This window comes from Diceros bicornis, chromosome 9, assembly GCF_020826845.1.
Source record: "Diceros bicornis minor isolate mBicDic1 chromosome 9, mDicBic1.mat.cur, whole genome shotgun sequence".
In the NCBI taxonomy this organism is placed as follows: Eukaryota; Metazoa; Chordata; class Mammalia; order Perissodactyla; family Rhinocerotidae; genus Diceros; species Diceros bicornis.
This window is the reverse complement of record NC_080748.1, coordinates 15,071,137-15,090,747: the sequence shown is the minus strand read 5'-3', so window position 1 is coordinate 15,090,747 and position 19,611 is coordinate 15,071,137. Positions and strand designations below refer to the sequence as shown.

At 40.8% G+C, this 19,611-nt stretch overlaps 1 protein-coding gene across 5 annotated transcripts in view; it reads right to left on the bottom strand.

Annotated features, from left to right (window-relative positions):
- FRY (FRY microtubule binding protein) overlaps positions 1 to 19,611 on the bottom strand; it is a 314,584-nt gene that overhangs the window by 50,250 nt on the left and 244,723 nt on the right. For all 5 annotated transcript variants that reach the window (XM_058547971.1, XM_058547972.1, XM_058547974.1 and 2 more), the window contains exons 37-46: positions 17,105 to 17,255; positions 16,445 to 16,548; positions 15,521 to 15,706; positions 13,139 to 13,337; positions 11,576 to 11,697; positions 8,587 to 8,774; positions 7,202 to 7,296; positions 5,013 to 5,620; positions 3,702 to 3,799; positions 3,160 to 3,330 (exon numbers count right to left, since the gene is read on the bottom strand). In XM_058547971.1, the coding sequence (XP_058403954.1) occupies positions 3,160 to 3,330; positions 3,702 to 3,799; positions 5,013 to 5,620; positions 7,202 to 7,296; positions 8,587 to 8,774; positions 11,576 to 11,697; positions 13,139 to 13,337; positions 15,521 to 15,706; positions 16,445 to 16,548; positions 17,105 to 17,255 (1,922 nt within the window). The remainder of the gene's footprint in view (positions 1 to 3,159; positions 3,331 to 3,701; positions 3,800 to 5,012; positions 5,621 to 7,201; positions 7,297 to 8,586; positions 8,775 to 11,575; positions 11,698 to 13,138; positions 13,338 to 15,520; positions 15,707 to 16,444; positions 16,549 to 17,104; positions 17,256 to 19,611) is intronic.

Here is a 19,611-nt window from a genome sequence, read left to right as displayed (position 1 = left end):
GTGTTTTTCATCTCTAAGATTTCTTTTTTTTTCTTTTTTTGTGAGGAAGATCAGCCCTGAGCTAACATCCATGCTAATCCTCCTCTTTTTGCTGAGGAATACCAGCTCTGAGCTAACATCTATTGCCAATCCTCCTCCTTTTTGCCCCCAAAGCCCCAGTAGATAGTTGTATGTCATAGTTGCACGTCCTTCTAGTTGCTGTATGTGGGACGTGGCCTCAGCATGGCCGGAGAAGCGGTGCGTTGGTGCGCGCCTGGGATCCGAACCCGGGCTGCCAGTAGCGGAGCGCACGCACTTAACTGCTTAGAGGGGGCTGGCCCCTCTAAGATTTCTGATTGTTTTTTTTTTAATAGTTTCAATCTCTTTTGTGAAGAAACTCCTGATTTCACTGAATTGTCTGTCTGTGTTTTCTTATATTTCATTAAGCTTTTTTATGATGGCTATTTTGAATTCTCTGTTGTTAAGGTTATAAATTTCTGTGCTTTCCGGGTTGACTTCTGGGTACTTGTCATCTTCTTTTTGGTCTGGAGTTTTAATATATTTTTGCATGGTGCCTGTCTGTGTTGGTTTACCTTTCCTCATAGTGAAAATATATGATTGCAGTTTCCTCTTGCTGCCACTGGGTGGGGGTCAAGGGCTGTATATTCTGGCCTGCCTCAATCCGTCAACACTCTTGTTGGCCCCTGGCTGATCTGCGGTGTGGCTGAGTGGATGCTGCTGGGGGGGGGGAACTGTGGAAACAGCTGGAGCTGCAGTGCAGCTAGGCTGAAGCAGCTGGGGCTCACGTGCGGGTCAGTTCAAGCAGAAGCAGCTGCAGCTGAAGTGTCACTGGGCCAAAGAAGCTGGAACTGGAGCGTGCTGGGCTGAAGAAGGAGGAGCTGGAGCGCAGCTGGGCCATAGAAGCCAGAACTGGAGTGCACTGGGTCAAAGAGGCTGAAACTGGAGTGCGGTAGGCCGAAGTTGCTGGCGCCAAGTCAGCTGGAGCCTGCGCACAGGCCAAGCCGAAGCTGCTGGAGCCGGGGGGGGCAGGAGGGTGGTCAAGCTGAAGGAGCTGGGTGTGGGGCATGTTCCAGCCAAAAGAGCTGGGGCCATGGCACAGTGGAGCTGGGGAAGCTGGGGCTGTGGCTTGGTCCAGCTGGAGCAAGCTGGGGCTGTGGTGTGGCGGGGACTAAGCTGCCGCTGCCTCTGGTGCGGGGGTGCAGGTTCACCCCACTGCTGGTCGGGCCGGGCGCCTGGGGGCTGCTGCCTCTGGGCACGGGGCTGAGCTGAAGTGCTGCTGTGTTGAAGCGCTAGTCGGGCGGGGCAGGGCGGGGAGGGGCGCTTACTTTCGCCTCCTCGATCTCAGAGGTTTCTTGCCTCGCTGTCGCTCTCTGCTCTCCTGAGGGGCTAGTTTGTTGAAACTACCCTCACAATAGTTCTGCTCCCTCCATAGGGGGATTCCCTCGGGCTGTGAGGGGTCTTAGAGAACTCCGGTTTTCACACGGCGAGCCGCCCCTCCCCCTCCTCTGAGAGCCGTGTGGTCTTGGTCTCTGGGTCGCAGTCCTTAGGGAAGGAAGGGAGCTCCTCTTACCTCCTTCCACTTACTCTGGAGATTCCAGCACCTCAGTCCTCGGGTGTACGGCTGCCTGGGTGCCTCAGACGTCCCCTGTGTTGTGTGAATAGCTTCTGTTGGAATATGAATGTCCTTTTTGTTGTGTCTTAGAGGGGGAGAGTTCAGTGCGGGAAGCTCACTCTGCCATGATACTGACGTCACTCGATATTTGTCCTTCTGTGTCTGGCTTATTTTACTTAGCATAACGTTTTCAAGGTTCATCTATGTTGTAGCATACATCAGTACATCATGTCTTTTTAATTCTGAATAATATTCTATTGTATGTATATATCACATCCCATTTGGATTTCTGAAACTTGTGTGTCTAGTGATCCAAGCAAGTTTTGCCTCCTTGCTATCTCACACTTCACCTTGTTTTGCAACAGGCATCCTCTGCCTTCATAAGCAGGGCATTTGCATCGGTTATGCTGGTACTTCTTATGTGCTGAGGTATGTGTGTGCTTGCTTAGTAACTCTTGCAGGGACAGATGTGACCAAGGTGATTATCCAAAGCAGCCAGGTGGCACTTATGAGAGGTCTTTTAAAATGCTAGGGATGGGGGTGTGGAAAGAGCAAAGGAATCCTTGGCTGTTGATAGTCTGAATACAGCCCCCATAGTGCTGATCCGTATTGCAAATCAAAGTCCTGCAGGATCAACCATAAATGTTGATGGATGGGGCAACTACCCTCTTCTAGGTAGAGGCTTTCAGTCTTGTGGAGCCTTTCAGAAAATGATTGATTCTTTAACCTGTCTGCATTCTGAATTGGGGACATAACTAAAGGAAAAAGTAGAATGGACCGTCCTCATCGCTTCTGAAAAGGCCCTAGCAAGGTATGATTACATGCCCCAAAAGGGAAAGGTACACTGAAAATACTAAAACAAGGTAGCTGTTATCAATCATTTGCCTTATAGATTTTATGACCTTGTGTATTAGGCTTGTTGGTGACTGGAGGTGCTAAATGGAATACATTTCATCACTTGCCCCATATGCTGTGTATTTCTATCAACAACATACACAGAAGTCAGAGTAGGAGTTTGTAACAAATGTGGTAGAAACACATTTGTATAAGAACAAAAATCCCATTCCAGTTTTAAAAGCAAACATAAAAGATGAAGATAAAAAGTTGATTTCAAAACGTATGTTTTGTTAATTAGTTCAGAGCCAACAACCATTAAACACATCAAGCCATATAGTAACTCCTTAAAGAAGGTGTGAACACCCAGAGTAACTAGGATAAAAGTTCTTTGTCTCTGCCATGTGCTGACGGGTATTAGTGTAGTAAAAAGAAGGAGTTTAAGCTTTGGAGGCAGCTGTACCTCCGTTCAAAGGCTGGCTCTGCTGCTTTAAACTTAGGGCAGATTTCTTAACCTGGCTGAGCCTCAGATTCTTTATTATAATAGTATCTACATCCCTGGGTTGTTGTGAGGATTTAAAATGATTTCATACAGCATCTATGATAATATATAATAGGCACTCAATAAATGAAATTAAGAATATTATTAGTTCCATATAAATATTTTACCCATAGAAATTATGACAGATTTTACCCTTAATTGAAGAGCTTACCTCTGCCAGGTAGGTAACCATGTTCAAGGTAATGTCAGCATATGCTTCATGAAGGTATCGACAGACCACGTTGACCCATGTGGCACAGTCCCTCGTGTAGCTGTGTGTTTTATAAAGAGTCATGACATGTGCAAGATTGGAAAGTTTGGGGTTCTTTTCTTCCAAACAAACCTTTTAAGAGAAGAAAATAAATTAGGGATAAAATAGCCTGGTCATAGGAAGAAATGTTAGCAATTTTGCTATAAGTCCTGACAGTCTAGAAAATAGATTATCCTTTTTTTTGGTAGGCTGCAGAAGTGCTTATCTTAGTAATTAGCTAATATAATTTTCACTAATTCTTTCCACCTGGTTTTTTTAATAATGAACCCAGAAAAGACAATGTGCATCAGCCACCCAGAGACATAAATTACTAATGATATCAGTTATTATTTTCAGTTTTTGTGAAACTCATTGCCCTCTCTGAGCCTGGTCATTTCTGTCCAACACCGAGCCTTCCTGAAGGCCTGTGTGGACTTGCCTGACTGTGGAACCGTAAGTCATACCTGAGCGATCCTTTCGGCTATATCTTTACAGAACTGATTGGGATTTTCAAAATGCTGAATCAGCTGGGGCAGGAGACACAAAACATTCAGTGGAAACCCTGGATTAGAGAAGATAAAATGGAGATAGGTGAATATGATGCATTTTAACTGTTAACAGTGGGAAGGCATATTACAGATTTTATTCTGAAGTGATGCAAAAGCAGTCTTTGGAAGCAGTTTTAATATGATCTAACAAAATCCAAGAAAAATGTACAATCACAGTGGCACCAGTTGCAAAGGAGTCACTGAAGTAGATCTGTAATTTTCAGATACAGTGGCTGTCTTTCTGTGGACTGTAAATAAGAATGACTGGCATAGATTTTTAAAAGCAGATTAAAATGACTAGCACTAGTTTGAAGTTTTTATCAAAAAATATATTTTAAGGAAAACCTGTATGAGAGGACATAGGCTAATCAATTTAAGTCTTACTCATGTAATCAAAAGACTCTTTAAAATGGTGAGGATTGTTATTACCACTGTGTTAAGCTCTGGCTTCATGAAAAGAATTCTGAGCCACATGCCATGGTATTAAAAATCTAGTTTGTTGATTTGGCTTAATTCAAAAGAATAGGGAACCAAGAGACTTTTCAAGAGGAAAAGAAAGGCTAAAAAAAATAAAAGATTTAGGAGTTAAGGGCCAGCCCCATGGCTTAGTGGTTAAGTGCACGCGCTCTGCTACTGGTGGCCCGGGTTCGGATCCCGGGCGCGCACCGATGCACTGCTTCTCCGGCCATGCTGAGGCCGCATCCCACATACAGCAACTAGAAGGATGTGCAACTATGACATACAACTATCTACTGGGGCTTTGGGGGAAGAAAAAAAGGAGGAGGATTGGCAATAGATGTTAGCTCAGAGCCCGTCTTCCTCAGCAAAAAGAGGATTGGCTTGGATGTTAGCTCAGGGCTGATCTTCCTCACACACACACAAAAAAACCCCAGAAGATTTAGGAGTTAAGAAAAAAGGGGAAAAAATGTCGGTATAAGAGCAATGGAATAAACTAACAGTATCTGCAATTATATCTGGAAAACATAAAGAAATGACTAATATCTTACATATTACTTCTGCCCCTTTTATGCTATTGCCTTAAAAATATCTTTTCTACAATATAAATAATTAAGACTTACATTATATAGAATTTTAAAAGAAAAACTATTCCCAAAGAACCATTTCTAAGCAGATTGTTAAAAGCAGTAAGCCTACATTATCTTATTACACTAAACATGAACACAACCACCACCAGAATTGTAAGGGAGTGAGCAATGTTGGCTTTACCAATGGTTTGAGATGAATCCACCATGGATACTTTGGACACTGGCGTCAGCAAACTGAAAAGTTGCAGGGTAAGGTCTGTGGTGGTGAGGGAGGTGAATCCTTTCAGCAGCAGCTGCTGCAACCCTGAGAAGTCCGCCCACTTGAGCTGCGCCTGGAGTTTCTCAAGTTTTTCTCGGTTCTCAGCTTTATCGAGTGGCATGTGAGCCAACAGTCTATTCAACAGTCTCAAGGCCATTAGGTATTCAAACTCAAAATCAGATTCCATCAAGGCCACTGTCACCCAAAAGATGGTGGCCAACAGGTTGGTTGGATGGTTTACGTGTGATGGGTCTGTGAGGCTGTCCTTTAAAGAGGATGAGCTTCTGGTTTTTGAGGAGAGGCCTTGCTGGGTACAAGCCTGAATTCTGTCCAGTGTGGCACTCCGAGGTGGGTCTGAGGATCGGTCAACAACACCAAACTTCTTGGGCACAGAGAAGCTTCTTTGATGCCGGCTCCGTTCTGCAGTCGCTGTGTTGCCACTGGCTGCTCCAGGGTTCACGTTTAGTTGTCCTGTGCTCTTTCTGCTTGCTGTTAGTTTAGTGCTGGAGCTTAAATCTGGTGATGAAGAGCTGGGTATAAAAGTTAAAAAAGTTCAATAGACAGCCAGCATACTTTGGTGAACAGCTAGTTCTTTTAAGATCCACCAATGAACAATGAGGGAAAGAAGCTATTCTTTGGAAACACTACTTTTTATTCTTTTTTTTTTTCCCTCATATTCTTAAACTTACAGGGATAAATTTCCTTATTCTTAAACTTAGAGCTATGAAAAACAAAACTTCACCAGAACAACCTTCACCAACAAAACAACAAAACCTAATACTGACTTCTGCTTACTGAAAGGTTAAAGAAATATGCAGTTGGCCAGGAAGTTTACTGATCTTTTATTTATCTTTTGTTTGAATTTGGGTAGGTGTAATTATGAAATAAAAGATAGGGCCGGCCCAGTGGCACAAGTGGTTAAGTGCGCATGCTGCACTTTGGTGGCCCGGGGTTCGCAGGTTCGGATCCTGGGTGCACACCGACGCACTGCTTGTCAAGCCATGCTGTGGCGGTGTCCCATATAAAACAGGAAGGTGGGCACGGATGTTAGCTCAGGGCCAATCTTCCTCAGCAAAAAAAAAAAAAAGGAAAGAAAGAAAGAAAGAAAAGAAGAAAAAGAAAAAAAAACAGGAGGATTGGCATCGGAGGGTAGCTCAGGGCAGATCTTCCTCACAGACACACAAAAAAAGTGTGTCTGATAGGTACAAACTTTAATAGGTACAAACTTTAATATTCTATTAACTGACTGAAAAGGAGAACAGAAATGGAAATATTATCTTAAAAGAAAAAAGTTAGTAAATATTTGTGTCAAAGGAAATTTTTTGCACTTATCAAAATTTATGAAAAATGACTTCTAAGCTTATTTCAGGCTACAAAGATAAAACTATCAACATTCTTGATAAATATTTATTGATTTAGATAAATCTGTAGGTTTACATAGATAAGTATGTACGATGTTAGCAATCACACCAAAATTACTTATCCACAAAAAATGCTTGCCTTAAAAATGAAACAAGGCCCAGTGTGATATAAGATAACACCAGTGACTCAATTTCAAGCAAGATGAACTCAATTATACAAACAGAATATGGAATCGTGAATGATTTGAAATGGGTTATTAAACATTGGCAGGAGCAAAAGGAATTAAAAAATAAAAAAGATCCTAAGGTAGGAATTTCTGCAAGTAAAATCAACATTTATTCCAACTATTTTTGTAGTGATGGTTAACATGAGTTTTGTGTACATTCATTTGAAAAGTAATATTTAGTTTTAGTTTACAATGTAATAAATAGGATAATTATGATATAAAATTTGAAAAAATACTCAGATAAAAAAGAAAATGAAAAATCATTAATATTTGTATTATTTAGACATAACATTTGGTGTCTACCTTCCTGACATTTTAAAATACTTATATAATGTGTATATATGTGTGTGTGTTGTAACTTCCTTTTTCATTTAACTTAAGAAAATGTCATATATACTTTGTTAGGTCATAAATAGACTACAAAGACTAGATTTGTTCTTTGGACTTTGCCCAAAGTCCAGGCGTCTCCCAAATATTCCATACAGTATATTTGATTTCCAAATGTCATTAAGCTGGTTCTCACCGAGATAACACAGTTAAGAGATCACTGTTCTTCAAGCAGTCAGACAAGTTATCCACGGCAGCCTCCAAGGTAAGGAGTGCTTCCATTACATAACCCTGCCAAACACGAAAAGACAACATTTGATACTGCTTATAACTACTGGTAACTTCCTGCAGATAAATTTAATTAATGAAACTTTATTCAAATAATGGTAATATTGAAAGCTAGACAAGCATTGCTACTTTAATTTACGAAGTCTAAAAACAAATTTTAAAGGCCACTTGGGAAATTAAGATGGCTTAGAAGTTAGCAGATAATCATGAAGATTTATTTGCCTAGGTCTGAGGTCCTCAACAGATCAATCTCATTTGAAATCCAACAGGGAGGAGGCAAGGCTAAAGGGAACCAGCATGGCCCCTTGCTGAGGGGGATGCCAGGCATGTGAAATACAGAATGGCAATGTCTGAAAGCCAGAGATTAAGAGATGAGGTATGAGAAGGGCTGTGCCTCAGTGGCATTTTCCAATGGCCAGAAGGAAGAAAAGAAGCTAGAGTCTATTGGCGTGCAGGCCTCCTGAGATGCAGGAACATTTCTGATGGAAAGGAAGGACTTGGCCAAGCTACAGAGCTGGTAATGCCCTTGGCTTCCAAGCTGCCCAGCTCCCCAGTCTCTGGAGTCCCTAGTCTACAGGGTCTTCTTGTGGCATCTACTCTCTCCATTATTTCTTTAGCTCGTCTCAGTTTACTGAAGGCTAACCATACAGAGAGGGGTACTTTGCATAGATACAATGGAGATCCCTTCTCTGGGTGGGGAGATTGCACAGCTGCATCCTAGGTTGTTAGCAAAAAGACAAAACAACACAAAATAACTCCCCTATCCTCTGCCAAATAAAACCAACAACAAAAACAACAAAGAAGGAGTCACCCAAGGATTTCAGTTGTTGGCTCAATAAACCAGTATCCATTGAATTTCTAGAGCAATGCTCCTTGCAGTGATTTTTGTAAATATAAAAGTCAACCTTTAAAATTTCTTTTTTATAAGGGCCGGTCCAGTGGGATAGTGGTTAAGTTCGCGTGCGTTGCTTCGGTGGCCCCAGGGTTCACAGGCGCGGACCTACATACTGCTTATCAAGCCATGCTGTGGCAGGCGTCCCACATACAAAATAGAGGAAAATGGGCATAGATATTAGCTCAGGGCCAATCTTCCTCGGGAAAAAGAGGAGGATTGGCAATGGCTGTTAGCTCAGGGCTAATCTTCCTCACTAAAACAAAAAAAAAATTTGTTTTTATAAATTATATATGTCCAAATGGCTGGAATAATTTGCAAGAGAAAGAAGGCTCAAAGAAAGTTAACTCCTCATCTTTGAAATGAGAGAAGGATGAGTTCAGTGGTCTTTCCTTCTATACCTGAATCTCATCTCCATGTTCTCCAATCACCTCTACCAGTCTTGAGAGAAGGTCAGACAAGGCATGTGCTGACAGAGGTTGTTTGAGTGCCCGAAATATCTGGAAGGACCGACCAGCATAGTGCCTTGAAGAGCTTGCGAGGGCTGTCTGTAACGCAACTTCACTCAAGTGTTGCTCCAGATGGAAACCTAGGGCACAAAGAGGCCAGAGAGTAGGTCAGCTGCTACTCTGCCAACTCTGGGGCATCAGTTATCTGTAAGTTTAAAACAGGCTAACTGCACAGAGGTACCTCCTGTTGGTACTTAATTACCACTTTAAAATAAAAAACACATTTGAATAAATCTTAAGGAGGCATAGTATAGTAGAAAGAGTCAGAAGCATGGAGCAAGATGGTCCTGGTTTTGGATTAGAGGTTTTGAGTCTCTGGGAAAGAAATGTATTCTCTGTGAGCCTGTTTCCTTATCTTTAACTTGTGAATAACAGCATCTATCTCATAGAGTTGTGAAAATTAAACAACTCGAAAAGTGCTTAGTACAGTGTCTGACACATGATATGTGCTCACAAATGTCTTATTATTTATTGCCCTGCTATTTTTCTACATTGTTCTTCTGTACTACTTTTTACAAAGAATACTCCCTTTTTCATAAGAGAATTTGTTAGAAACAAATTTTCAGAGGACTTGTGTATGTCGAGGAAGGCAGTTAGGGGATTTAGTCAACTCTACACACAACCAAGGCCTGTGCTAAAGTCTCTGCTCTTCAGAATAGACTATAAATATGCAGATATGTAGACACTGCAAAGAAGGCAGCCAAAATTTAAACTTTCAGCTGAATATTTATTCTTCCAATAGCGTGAAGGTAATCTCAATCATTGGAAAACCATTTGGTCAGATGGAGATGAAAATATAAGGTAAAACCCATGATTGAATTCTGGGCCATTAAACCGTACACACGCTGTGCCTCTCTGCAGGGAGAAGACCAGGCTACGAGAGTCAGAGGACATGATGAAAACAGCGATTCTGCTGTCTCCGTGATCTGGAGGGCCCTGTGGCACATTTGATTTTCACCGGAAACTGGACCAGGAGGGATAATTCACTGTGATTGTTTTTAGCTGCTGCTTGGCTGTTTGACCCTAGGGACATGTAGACCATACAAGCAAATGTTCCTGCAGAATAAATAAGGGTCCTGGAAAGTAGACTTAGGGTGGGAAATACAGGAGTAAACCCAGACAGGCAGTTCACAACTTAGGAATGGGTCATGTTTCAAAATAGTTTTTTATGTGTTTATTTTGCTTTTCAAAACATATTTTCCTACTTAAGCCATTTTATATGTGGGATTAGGTCCCCTGGCAATGAACAAAAGCTTATTCAAATCATAATGCTACAACTATACTAGTAGGATTGCAGAACCCCCCCCAACCACTATGACAATGTCCTTTGGGAAAAGCTATTGAATGTGTGGCAGAGAAAAGGAAATAATTCCTTTCGTCTCCAGTCACACAGTGAACCCACATTTCCCAGCCTTCTTTGCAGTTAGATGTGACCTCGTGCCTGAGTTCTGGCCAGTGGAATGTGGGAAGAGGCACTGGACGCCTCGTTCAAGCCTGGCATGTAAATTCCTCCTGAGTAATCCTCCACTCACTCGCTGTTCCTCCACCTGCTGGCTGGATGCAGAGGGGCTAGTAGAGGCTCTGAGCCTGGGGGCTGGCAGAGCCACAGAATGGGGGGTTTCTGAAGCAGCAGGTGTAAGGCTGCTTGCCAGACATCCAAACTGAACTATTATGTGATCCAGAAATAACTTTCTATTGTGTTAGGCTTCTGAGCTTGGGGGTTGTTTGTTATAGCAGCTATGCTACCCTGACTAATATAAGTGTTTCCAGGAACACATTTTATTGGGCTGTAGTGGAAACAGGCAGAAAGCAGAGATGGACAAGGAAATTGTAGTGGGTAAAAATATCTTGGGCAACATGTGAGAAGACTTAGACTCTAAGCAGCCTCAAGCAGCCTCTGAGAATACAGTATGAGGCATTCGTATATTTTCTCATTTTTATGATCTTCATACAATCAAGAGTTTTAGACAAATTAACAGTTCACACAGAAACAGTAAATTTCTTCCTTTGGGCTCTGTTCAATTACTGAGTGACTTTTAAGTGGGGAAAATATCAATATAAGAGGAATTTCAAAGAAGTTCCAAAGAGGAACCTCAAAACAAGAAATGGCAATCCTATTCCTGGAATGACTTTCCCATTTCAGTCTATCAGTATATTTTGGTTTTTAGCGAGTATTCACTGATAGTGAAGAGATGTGGCTAATCTGGAATGTTTCAGCCTGTGGGATGTGCTAATTGTCAGAGCAGCTGGGAAAGCCAGTGAGCCATATTCAATATGGCCAGCCTGGTGTGTGCAGAAGGTGGAGAGAGTCGTTGCATCATGCTGAGGAACCAAATTTAAATTTCACACACAAATCAGCTCAGGCCAAGTTGAATCTGAATGGAATTCAGCTAAGGGCTTAAATATTATGATGCTCCTATAGTCTAAATAAGAGTCACATTGTGTTCAGAATATTGAATAGTCATTGGCACAGGACTTGTGAGCAAATACTTTTAAAGTCAACCACATTTTATCATAAAATTCTTTTTTTCTAAACCAGTTTGCAAGGCTGACAGTTTCTCACAGTTGAGCCTGATGACAGTCAACCAATGAGATTTAAATAAAATTAATATTATAGGCACAGTTTAATTCTAGTGAGATAAATGAAGGAGAATAGGGACCTTGGGGAAGTTATTTCATAGAGTATAATGCAAATATACATGACATTAACTATCATTCAGTGAGGCACATCTGAAATAAGCTTCACAAGTCCCTTAAGAATATTCTTCTGCTATGGATGCCAAATGCAGGACCATAGATAGGGTGTGTAGTCATATGGGGAGAATGAGCTCCATTATAGAAAAATGCTGAAAGTGGGATTCAGGGAAATAGGATAAAGTACCTGATTTGGAATCTTTAAATACAGATACAACATGACGCAGAAAATTAGTGAGCTGTTCAGCACTCTTCGAATTCTGATTTTTGGGCGTGATGTCTTCATGGCACCAAAGTGGACCAAATGCCCTTAAATAAAACACACAAAAACACACAAAATATAGCTATCATTTTGCATTTTTAAAACCACATATGCAGTTCTAACTCCAAAGGTGCAATATATGTGTTTAAAATTTTACTAATTCATTTGGGGGTAAATTTCAGTCTTATAAAGCTTAAGAGCATACTCAAAGCAGACCTAGCTAATTTGTGGAGACAGACTCTTATGTTTTACTTATAAAATTAAAACCTCACAAAATTAAAACCTCTCAATTCACCAGAACAGTGTGTGGCACAAAACAGGTGCCACGTAAGTGTGTGTTAAATAAAATGACATAAAGTGTTAAATAAAATATAGATTTAGACACAGGCTTAATTTGCACATCTGAACATTTGCAGAGATAATGCTTTTATCAGGATTACATCATTAGGTTGCCAAATACCATAGAACCAAATTGAAGATACAGCTTCTGTTGTCTACTTGGTTTTCAATGGTAAGAATGGGACGGAGCCAGATGTGAGAATTTTAGAGAACACCCTTCCCAACATGTGGTGTTGACAATGGTGAATGGTGACAATAACCTTTCTTCTCCACGTAGCACTCAGGTCTCTGAAGTACCCTGTATGTAGGCACCATCAGCCCCCTTCCTAAGCTTCCTGCACATTAAATCCCATATTGAGCTGAGAGCTGTGCAGAATACCCTGAACCATCATTAACTGAGGAGAGAAAATGCTTTCCTCACTGATGCATTAGTTCAAGAAAGAAAAATCATGTGAGATACCGGATAACATAATGCAGACAAGACTTCCAGGACTTAACTCACTGAGGAAGGAGAGCACGCCCCAGCTCACAGGTGAGCATGTTTTAATACAAATACTGGACACCTCAGGGTGCCAGAAATTTTGAAGGCTTATAAGTGAACTTGTTTATTAGAAGAACCAGAAGACCTGAAAAAACAGGATCACTTGTAGTTTTTCTTGATTTTGATTCATTATTAGTTTGACTCCTTCCTCTTGTTTCTGGTTTCTGACTTCCATTTATAAATGACACTTTAGACTAGATGAGCAGACAATGGTCCCCTCTGCAGCTGTTCCTGGGTAGACCGTGGCTAATATCTTTGATTTCCAGAGTGATGTTCTTTGCGTAGTCTCAGAACTCCCAGATCCTGGCAGCTCTAATAGATGATTAAAGTCTTGTTCACTGCAGGGTGCCACTATCTCCTGCCTCCATCTGCTGCATCATCATTATACACAAAGTCTCCCTGCCCATCAACTAGCACATGAGTGGGAACGTAGACAACTTCGGCAGTGTCTGCCTTGTACACAAACTCCAGAAGATGCAATTTGCAAGAGAAAATAGGACTTTGCTAGAACACTGGGATCACCTTCCCATCTGTGTGGTTTTAAAGTGATGGCATTTTCCCAAAAAACCGACCTGAAAACAGCAGCCTGTCTCCTAACCCCTCATTACCTGGTCGTCAGAAACTCAATGAGCTTGTTTGCCTTCTCATCTGTTTCAGCAGCTGTGTCTGCATCTTCTGCCTCTTGGGTCATCTGCGGGAGGTTCCCACTGCTTCCTCCCAGACTGATGCTGGAGGAGGTGGAACTGGAGCTAAGCCCCGAGTCTGGAACTGGGGATGACTGGTCCTCTCTCAAGAAGTCAAAGCCACCTGGTGGGAGAAGGTCAAGGTGGAATGTGCTAGGCAGGACACTTAATGAGGTCAGGAGGTGAGCATACAGAAGTGTGTAGTTATTTAAACTTTTTGGAGAAAACACTTGATTTTGGCTATGGTTATGATTAAATGAGACTGATATTCTTTCGTTGCTTATGTAATAGTTGCACTGCTGTGTAAACCAGAGTGTATTTAGTAACAAAGGGTGATCTGCTATTTTCTACTCTGGTGTTTTAACTGATGCTCTCTGCAAAAGAAGTGGTGTGGGGGTGTGTGTGTGCACGCGCACGCGCGTACACCTGTGCAGGTTGATGAACGGTTCCACTATACATTTGGACCTAACTGCATTAGCAAATTATTCCTGAGAATTATATTACTTAAATATGTGGAATGATACCATTTTTGAGGATACCAGCACCTAATGGCTGATGAGTAAGTTATACATAATGTTTGGGGGTAAATGTGTCCAGAATTGTGAATATTATGTGTATATTAATATATTTGAATAAAATGTCTCATGGTAGTCAAAGAAATATGGTATAAGCAAATACTGTGTTTTTTTCCACTACATATTTGCTTATCATCCTACATCTCTGGGTGTGTTATGGGTTTGAAACTGTATACACATGACCATATCTCTTTTCTCCTCCTTAATAATCATAAAAAGTACGTAGTTCTGGTGTGTCTGATGGATATACTGAATTAAGAGTGAGGAGCCCTGGGTCTGAATATCATCTCTGCCATTTATTGTGTGATCTCAGGGAGTTTATCTAACTTCTCTGTACCGCAGTTTCCTATCTATAATAAGATGAAGACAATAATTTCTATCACATAGGTTTTTAGTGTGGATTTGAAAGCAACTATAGTTGAAACTAGGTGTTCAACAGATATTTAATAAATGTTTATGAAAAAGAGACACTTCCCAAACCTCTTTCCCTGTGTGCTATAGATTCAATCATTTTAGCTATCTGTTGTTTGTCCTGCCCATGGTATACTGTATTTTGTTTGGTAAATCCCCACTCTAACCCATTTTAATGCCATATCAGTGTTAATAGTGAATGCAAAACTGATGCACTCAGGGATACACAGCTTAACAGACATTACAGTTTTCTCAGCCTCAAGCCATGTGCTTAATGGAATACACCCTTATCCTGGGGAGTTAGAACAGCCAGAACTCTTCAGACTCTTTTAATTAAGCATCTATGGTAAAGAGAGTTTTGTATCTCTGAGAGCTTATTGATGGATTATTTTCAACTAAGTGTAGCTCAGTTCAAAATAAAGAGCTTAAACAGAGGCCAGTGGTCCTTATATTTTAGAGTTAATGACTTCATATTTGTTTTCGAAAGAAATATGTTAATGTCTGTCAGAAGATAAGGCAGTGCTGAGTATAAGTGATGAATAAAATGTACATCCTTTTTAAGGTTATGAAGAAAGCATGTGGTGACAGATGAAAGGGCCATACCATAACCTGTGCCAATGTAATGTACAAAATAATTAGGTAAAAAAAAGTAGCCCAAGAACTCTGTTAGTTCATCATTTTAAGATATTTTAAATGTTCTGGTTCTCAATGGAAACCACTGATCAAGCCTTTTTGGGAAAGTTTTTATGAACAGCTGGACACCGCAGAGTAATTTCTTTGACTCAGCTAATGCTTTCTGTTCTCATTTCTAAGAAGAAGTTTTTGGTTCAAAACAGCAATGGTTTTTAATAGACTTCCACTAATGGTGCCTTCCAGAAAAGCCAGTCATTTCATAAAGTGAAAATTTTCTCAAGGGAACTAGAAGGTACATAAGCGATACACCTGGCATCTTGGCAATGACCTGCTCTCAAGGAGATGGAGATGGAGATGGTCACTGTTTTCTGCATTCTCATCCTTCGGTGTTCTAGACTGATGCTCTTGGCCAATGGACATTTTAATGTTCGATGTATCAAGAGGAAAATATTTAATGAGAGCAGCAACGTGATAATAATAAGGAAAAATATATTTAATGAAGAAGGATTCTGAGAGCTAAGTTAACATCAAGTGAAATGGTGCATATTTGTTGTACTGTTATTTTATCACTTGGAAAGTTGGGTGGAGTAACAGCATCAGAGAAGTGACCCTGGGCTCCACTGACACCTTCAGTTATCTTGTATTTGTGACCCTGTCTCAGGCTCCCTGCCACTCCTTCTTTTATTACCTGTGTAGAGATATTCAGGTTGATAAGCTGGCTGAACTGTTAGGGTCTTAGCTTCACCCATCTCTCGAGTTTGCAGGAGCACAGAAGCAATGGCCTGAAAACTGCTATTGCAGGAGAGGGCGATCAAGAGATGAAGGAGCAATTTCTTGCTGTGTTCAAAGACTTCAGGCCGGTAATGGTCCAAACCTGGAACAAAACAGTGGAATCTCTTAGTATAAACAAATTTTAAGCTCGTTTAGATTCCAGGGATAGTAAAGATTCCAAGATACCCAGAACATGGTAAAAGAATGTTTAGTTTTCTTTGTTATTGTTTGCGTTACCAACATAAAGAAGTTAGGCTTAGGAAAAATAAAATGTTTTAATCCTTAAATCAAATGTTCTCATAAAATGCTGATAGATGGACTTCTCCTGACCTCTCTGTAGCATTTGACATGGTTAGCATTCCTTCTTTTTTCTTCTCTTTCTTGGATCTCCCTGTTACTGAAGGATTCTAATTTTATTCATCTCTCTGTAACCGAACTCCCTGGCTGGCTGTTTCTCTTCTCATTTTTGCTCTACAACTTGAGTATTTTAAAATCTCTGTGCTTGGCCTGCTGTGCTCTATATTCTTTCTCTCTGTGTACTGACTATGCCTCATGGCTTTAAATTCATCACATCTAGCCAAAGACCCTTGAAGAGGCCCAACTTGTTTTGGATATCTTTATAGATATAGCATTAGTGAGGTACCACTCTATTTATATTTTAAAAAAGGCTAGTCAACTGAAATTTTGGAGCAGATGTCACAAAAAGGCAATGAAAAACAGAGGAGACTAAATATTTTAGAAATGAGGAAAGCAGGATGTCAATGTAAAAGGAAAGCTCTATGGATTACCTCTATAGGTTTTTGACCCTATTGGCTAGAATTCCTCTTAGATCCGGTCTTACCTAAGAAGACAGCATGAAGTAATAATGGTAGATGAAGAGCCCAATCTTCTCTTACACTGTGATCCACCACCATCTCAGTCATAAAAATTACTGCAATATTGCACCTAATCAATGAAATGATGACATTAATGCAACTTCTAAAGAGGATGGAAATATATTTATAGATCATTAAGTCACAATTAAATACAACTTTTAAGCTTTGCTGAAGAATTATGTAAGACTCTTATTTCAAGGAAATGGAGCTTAACTTCTGACGTTGCACAGAGCTCCACAAGAAGAAGAAACATCAGTTGAGCTAATCACGTAATGGAGAGTCTACTAGTCACCTGGGCAGTAAGAGCTGAGAGATGAAGAGAAATAGAAGACAAAGGTCCTCTCTTTAAGTTGCTTACAATCTAAAAAGCGTAAGAGAATGAATACCCGTATTAAGATTACATCGAAGAAAAATTCAAAGGGCTACAAGGCAGCTTTGCACATTGGTTAATATGGGACCAAACTCTGCCAATATGCTGAGAGCTGCAATTCAAGTCACACATGGTCTCTGTAATTTCAAAGGTCATTTCATTTGATGGGATGTGGAATAGGTTTCTCTCTTCTCATAGGAAGAAAAGTCCAGTAAAGCTAAGTGGTTGTTTCCCTCTACCTGCACATGATGCTCACCTGTGGAGTGGCCCCCGAGGAGTGATGGTCTCTGGGAGGTAGTCAACCAGGGGGGCCCAGCATCCTCCAGTACAAGGCATCGGTAAGGGCTGTGGCTGTTTGGTCTCTGTAATAGTCAACAACCAGCCCGTGTAGGGAGAAATTGGGTCATCTGTGGGGTGAGAAAGACAAGTGTGCTGTACTGTTTTCAGGGAGAGATTTTTCTTTTCCCAACTTGGTGTTTTTAGAAAGAATCTTACAAACTCATGATTATAAAAATAACTTTCTAACCATTCAATTTGGAGAGTATGAATTATATGATCAAATGGGTTAGAATTACTTGATTAGGTTTCTTTCATCCCTTTATTTTTTGGATACATAATTTATAGTTATTCATTATAGAGCAATGGAGATACACAAAAAGAAAAACATTAAATCATGTGAATTCCCATCACTGTGAAAACTTGCTCTTTTTCTAATGTCTCCCATCTCAGTAAAATGCAATTCCATTATTTTTAGTTTGCTCAGGTCAGAGTCATCTCTGACTTCTTCTCTCTCATATCTCACATCTAACTCATAATCATGATGGTGATGATGATAATAATAATAATAATAATAATAATAATAATAATAATAATTATAACATTAGAACGAACAAAGAGAGTACTTACTCTATGCCAGGCAGTGGTCTATGCATTTCACATATTAATAGCCCAATAACAGGTACCTATTATCCCTATTTTTAGAGGGGAAACTGAAGTTAAGTAACTTGCTACCATCAACATATTCAGTGAGCTCTACCTTCAAAACGTATCAGAATATGACCACTTTTCACCATCATCTCCATCACTAGTATCCTTGGCCAAGCTACCACCCTCTCTCACATGGGTTACTGCAATAGCCTCCTTCCTGTCTCCCGGCTTCCATCCCTGCCCCTCTATAGTGTGTTTTCCACAGAGTAGCCAGAGCCATCCTTTTTTTTTTAAATTGAGGTATAATTGACCAGAGCATTCCTTTTAAAACAGAAGCTCATTCACATCTCTTTCTCTGCCTAACATCTTCCAGTGGCTCCACTTCACACTCAAAATGAAACCCAAAATCTACACCATGGGCTTTCAGGCCTCACAAGATCTTCCTCCTGCTACTCTCTTGGCTTATCTCCTACTACCGTCCCCCTTGCTCACACTGCCGCAGTCACCCTGGCTTTCTGGCTGCTCTGTGATTCAGGCGAGGCCCTGCCCAGCTTCAGGGCCTTCACGTCTACTGTTCCCAATGGCCGCGTGTCTGTAGTCTACGCAACCACGTGGCTCACTCCTTTACTTCATGCAAGTCTCTGCCCAAGTGTCACTGTACCACAGAGGATTTCCATGACCACTCTATTTAAGATCCACCTCCATCCCACATCACTTGCTGTCCCCTCACCTTGCTGTAGTTTTCCTCCCTGGCACAGATCGCCCATTCACCAGCACTGACTGCCTCCCCCACTCTATCACAAGCTCCATGAGAGCGGGGCCTTTCTCTGTTGTGTTCATTGTTGTTTCCCTAGTACCTACAACAGTATCTGGCATGTAGCTGGGGATCAATAAATATTTTTTGAATGAATTAATGAACTTCCTCAACAATATCTTTAAAGTAAGCACAGCAACAAGTTTCAGGGCGTTATTTCTTTTTAACGTTCTCAATATAGGCCAGTGGCATTCAAGACAAGCAATTCCATTTGGGGCCACATGATACGACCCAGGTATATGGTTTCAGACAAGCTGGCTTAATTCTGGGATAGGTTTTAGTGTATTAAGAGGAAGAATGTATTACATTATCTTTAGGCAATTTCTCCCAAATATAGTTTTTCTTGGTTGCCCTTTTGAAAGGTAGTGAGAGGTAGTTTATTTGACGCTGCTGGTCCAGTGTAGAATGCTGGCCTTAACAGTTAGGAGAGCTGGAGGAGGGATGCCTTCCTATTGTGAAAATTGAGGCTCTGAACAAGGATAGGCACTAGAACCAAGCATAACCCAGTTTTCCTGGCATGTGAGCTAAGGGGGTTTCCCAGGGTAAGATCAGGACTCACCTCAGAAAGTGATTGTTGGCTCTTTCTAACACACCAAAAAATGAGCAACTGGAACCCTATAATTCTATGCCATGAAGCTTGGCCACAACAGTTTTAGCCAGGAAAAAATGTAAAGCAGGAATAATAGTCACTCATCACAGTCCTCTCAGTAAATTACCTACAGAATATCTCACTTTCAGCAAATTAACTTCTTAAACAACTGTCCAGGATAAGTTAATCGCAAAATGCACTTCTAAGTCATTAGCTACTCCACAATAAAATTTGAAAGGGGAGCAAAAATGGGAGAATACTGAAGAATTTAAAAAAAAGAAACCTGTGAGATTTCTTAGGGAAAGGATATACTATTCTTTGTTTTAATGATGTTCTCAGATCTATATCCAGTCAGCAAAAATGTGCTGAAAAGGATTAAGTCGGCCTAAAACTGGTTTTCTACTGTTAGGTCTAAACCACTGTGATTCAGCTG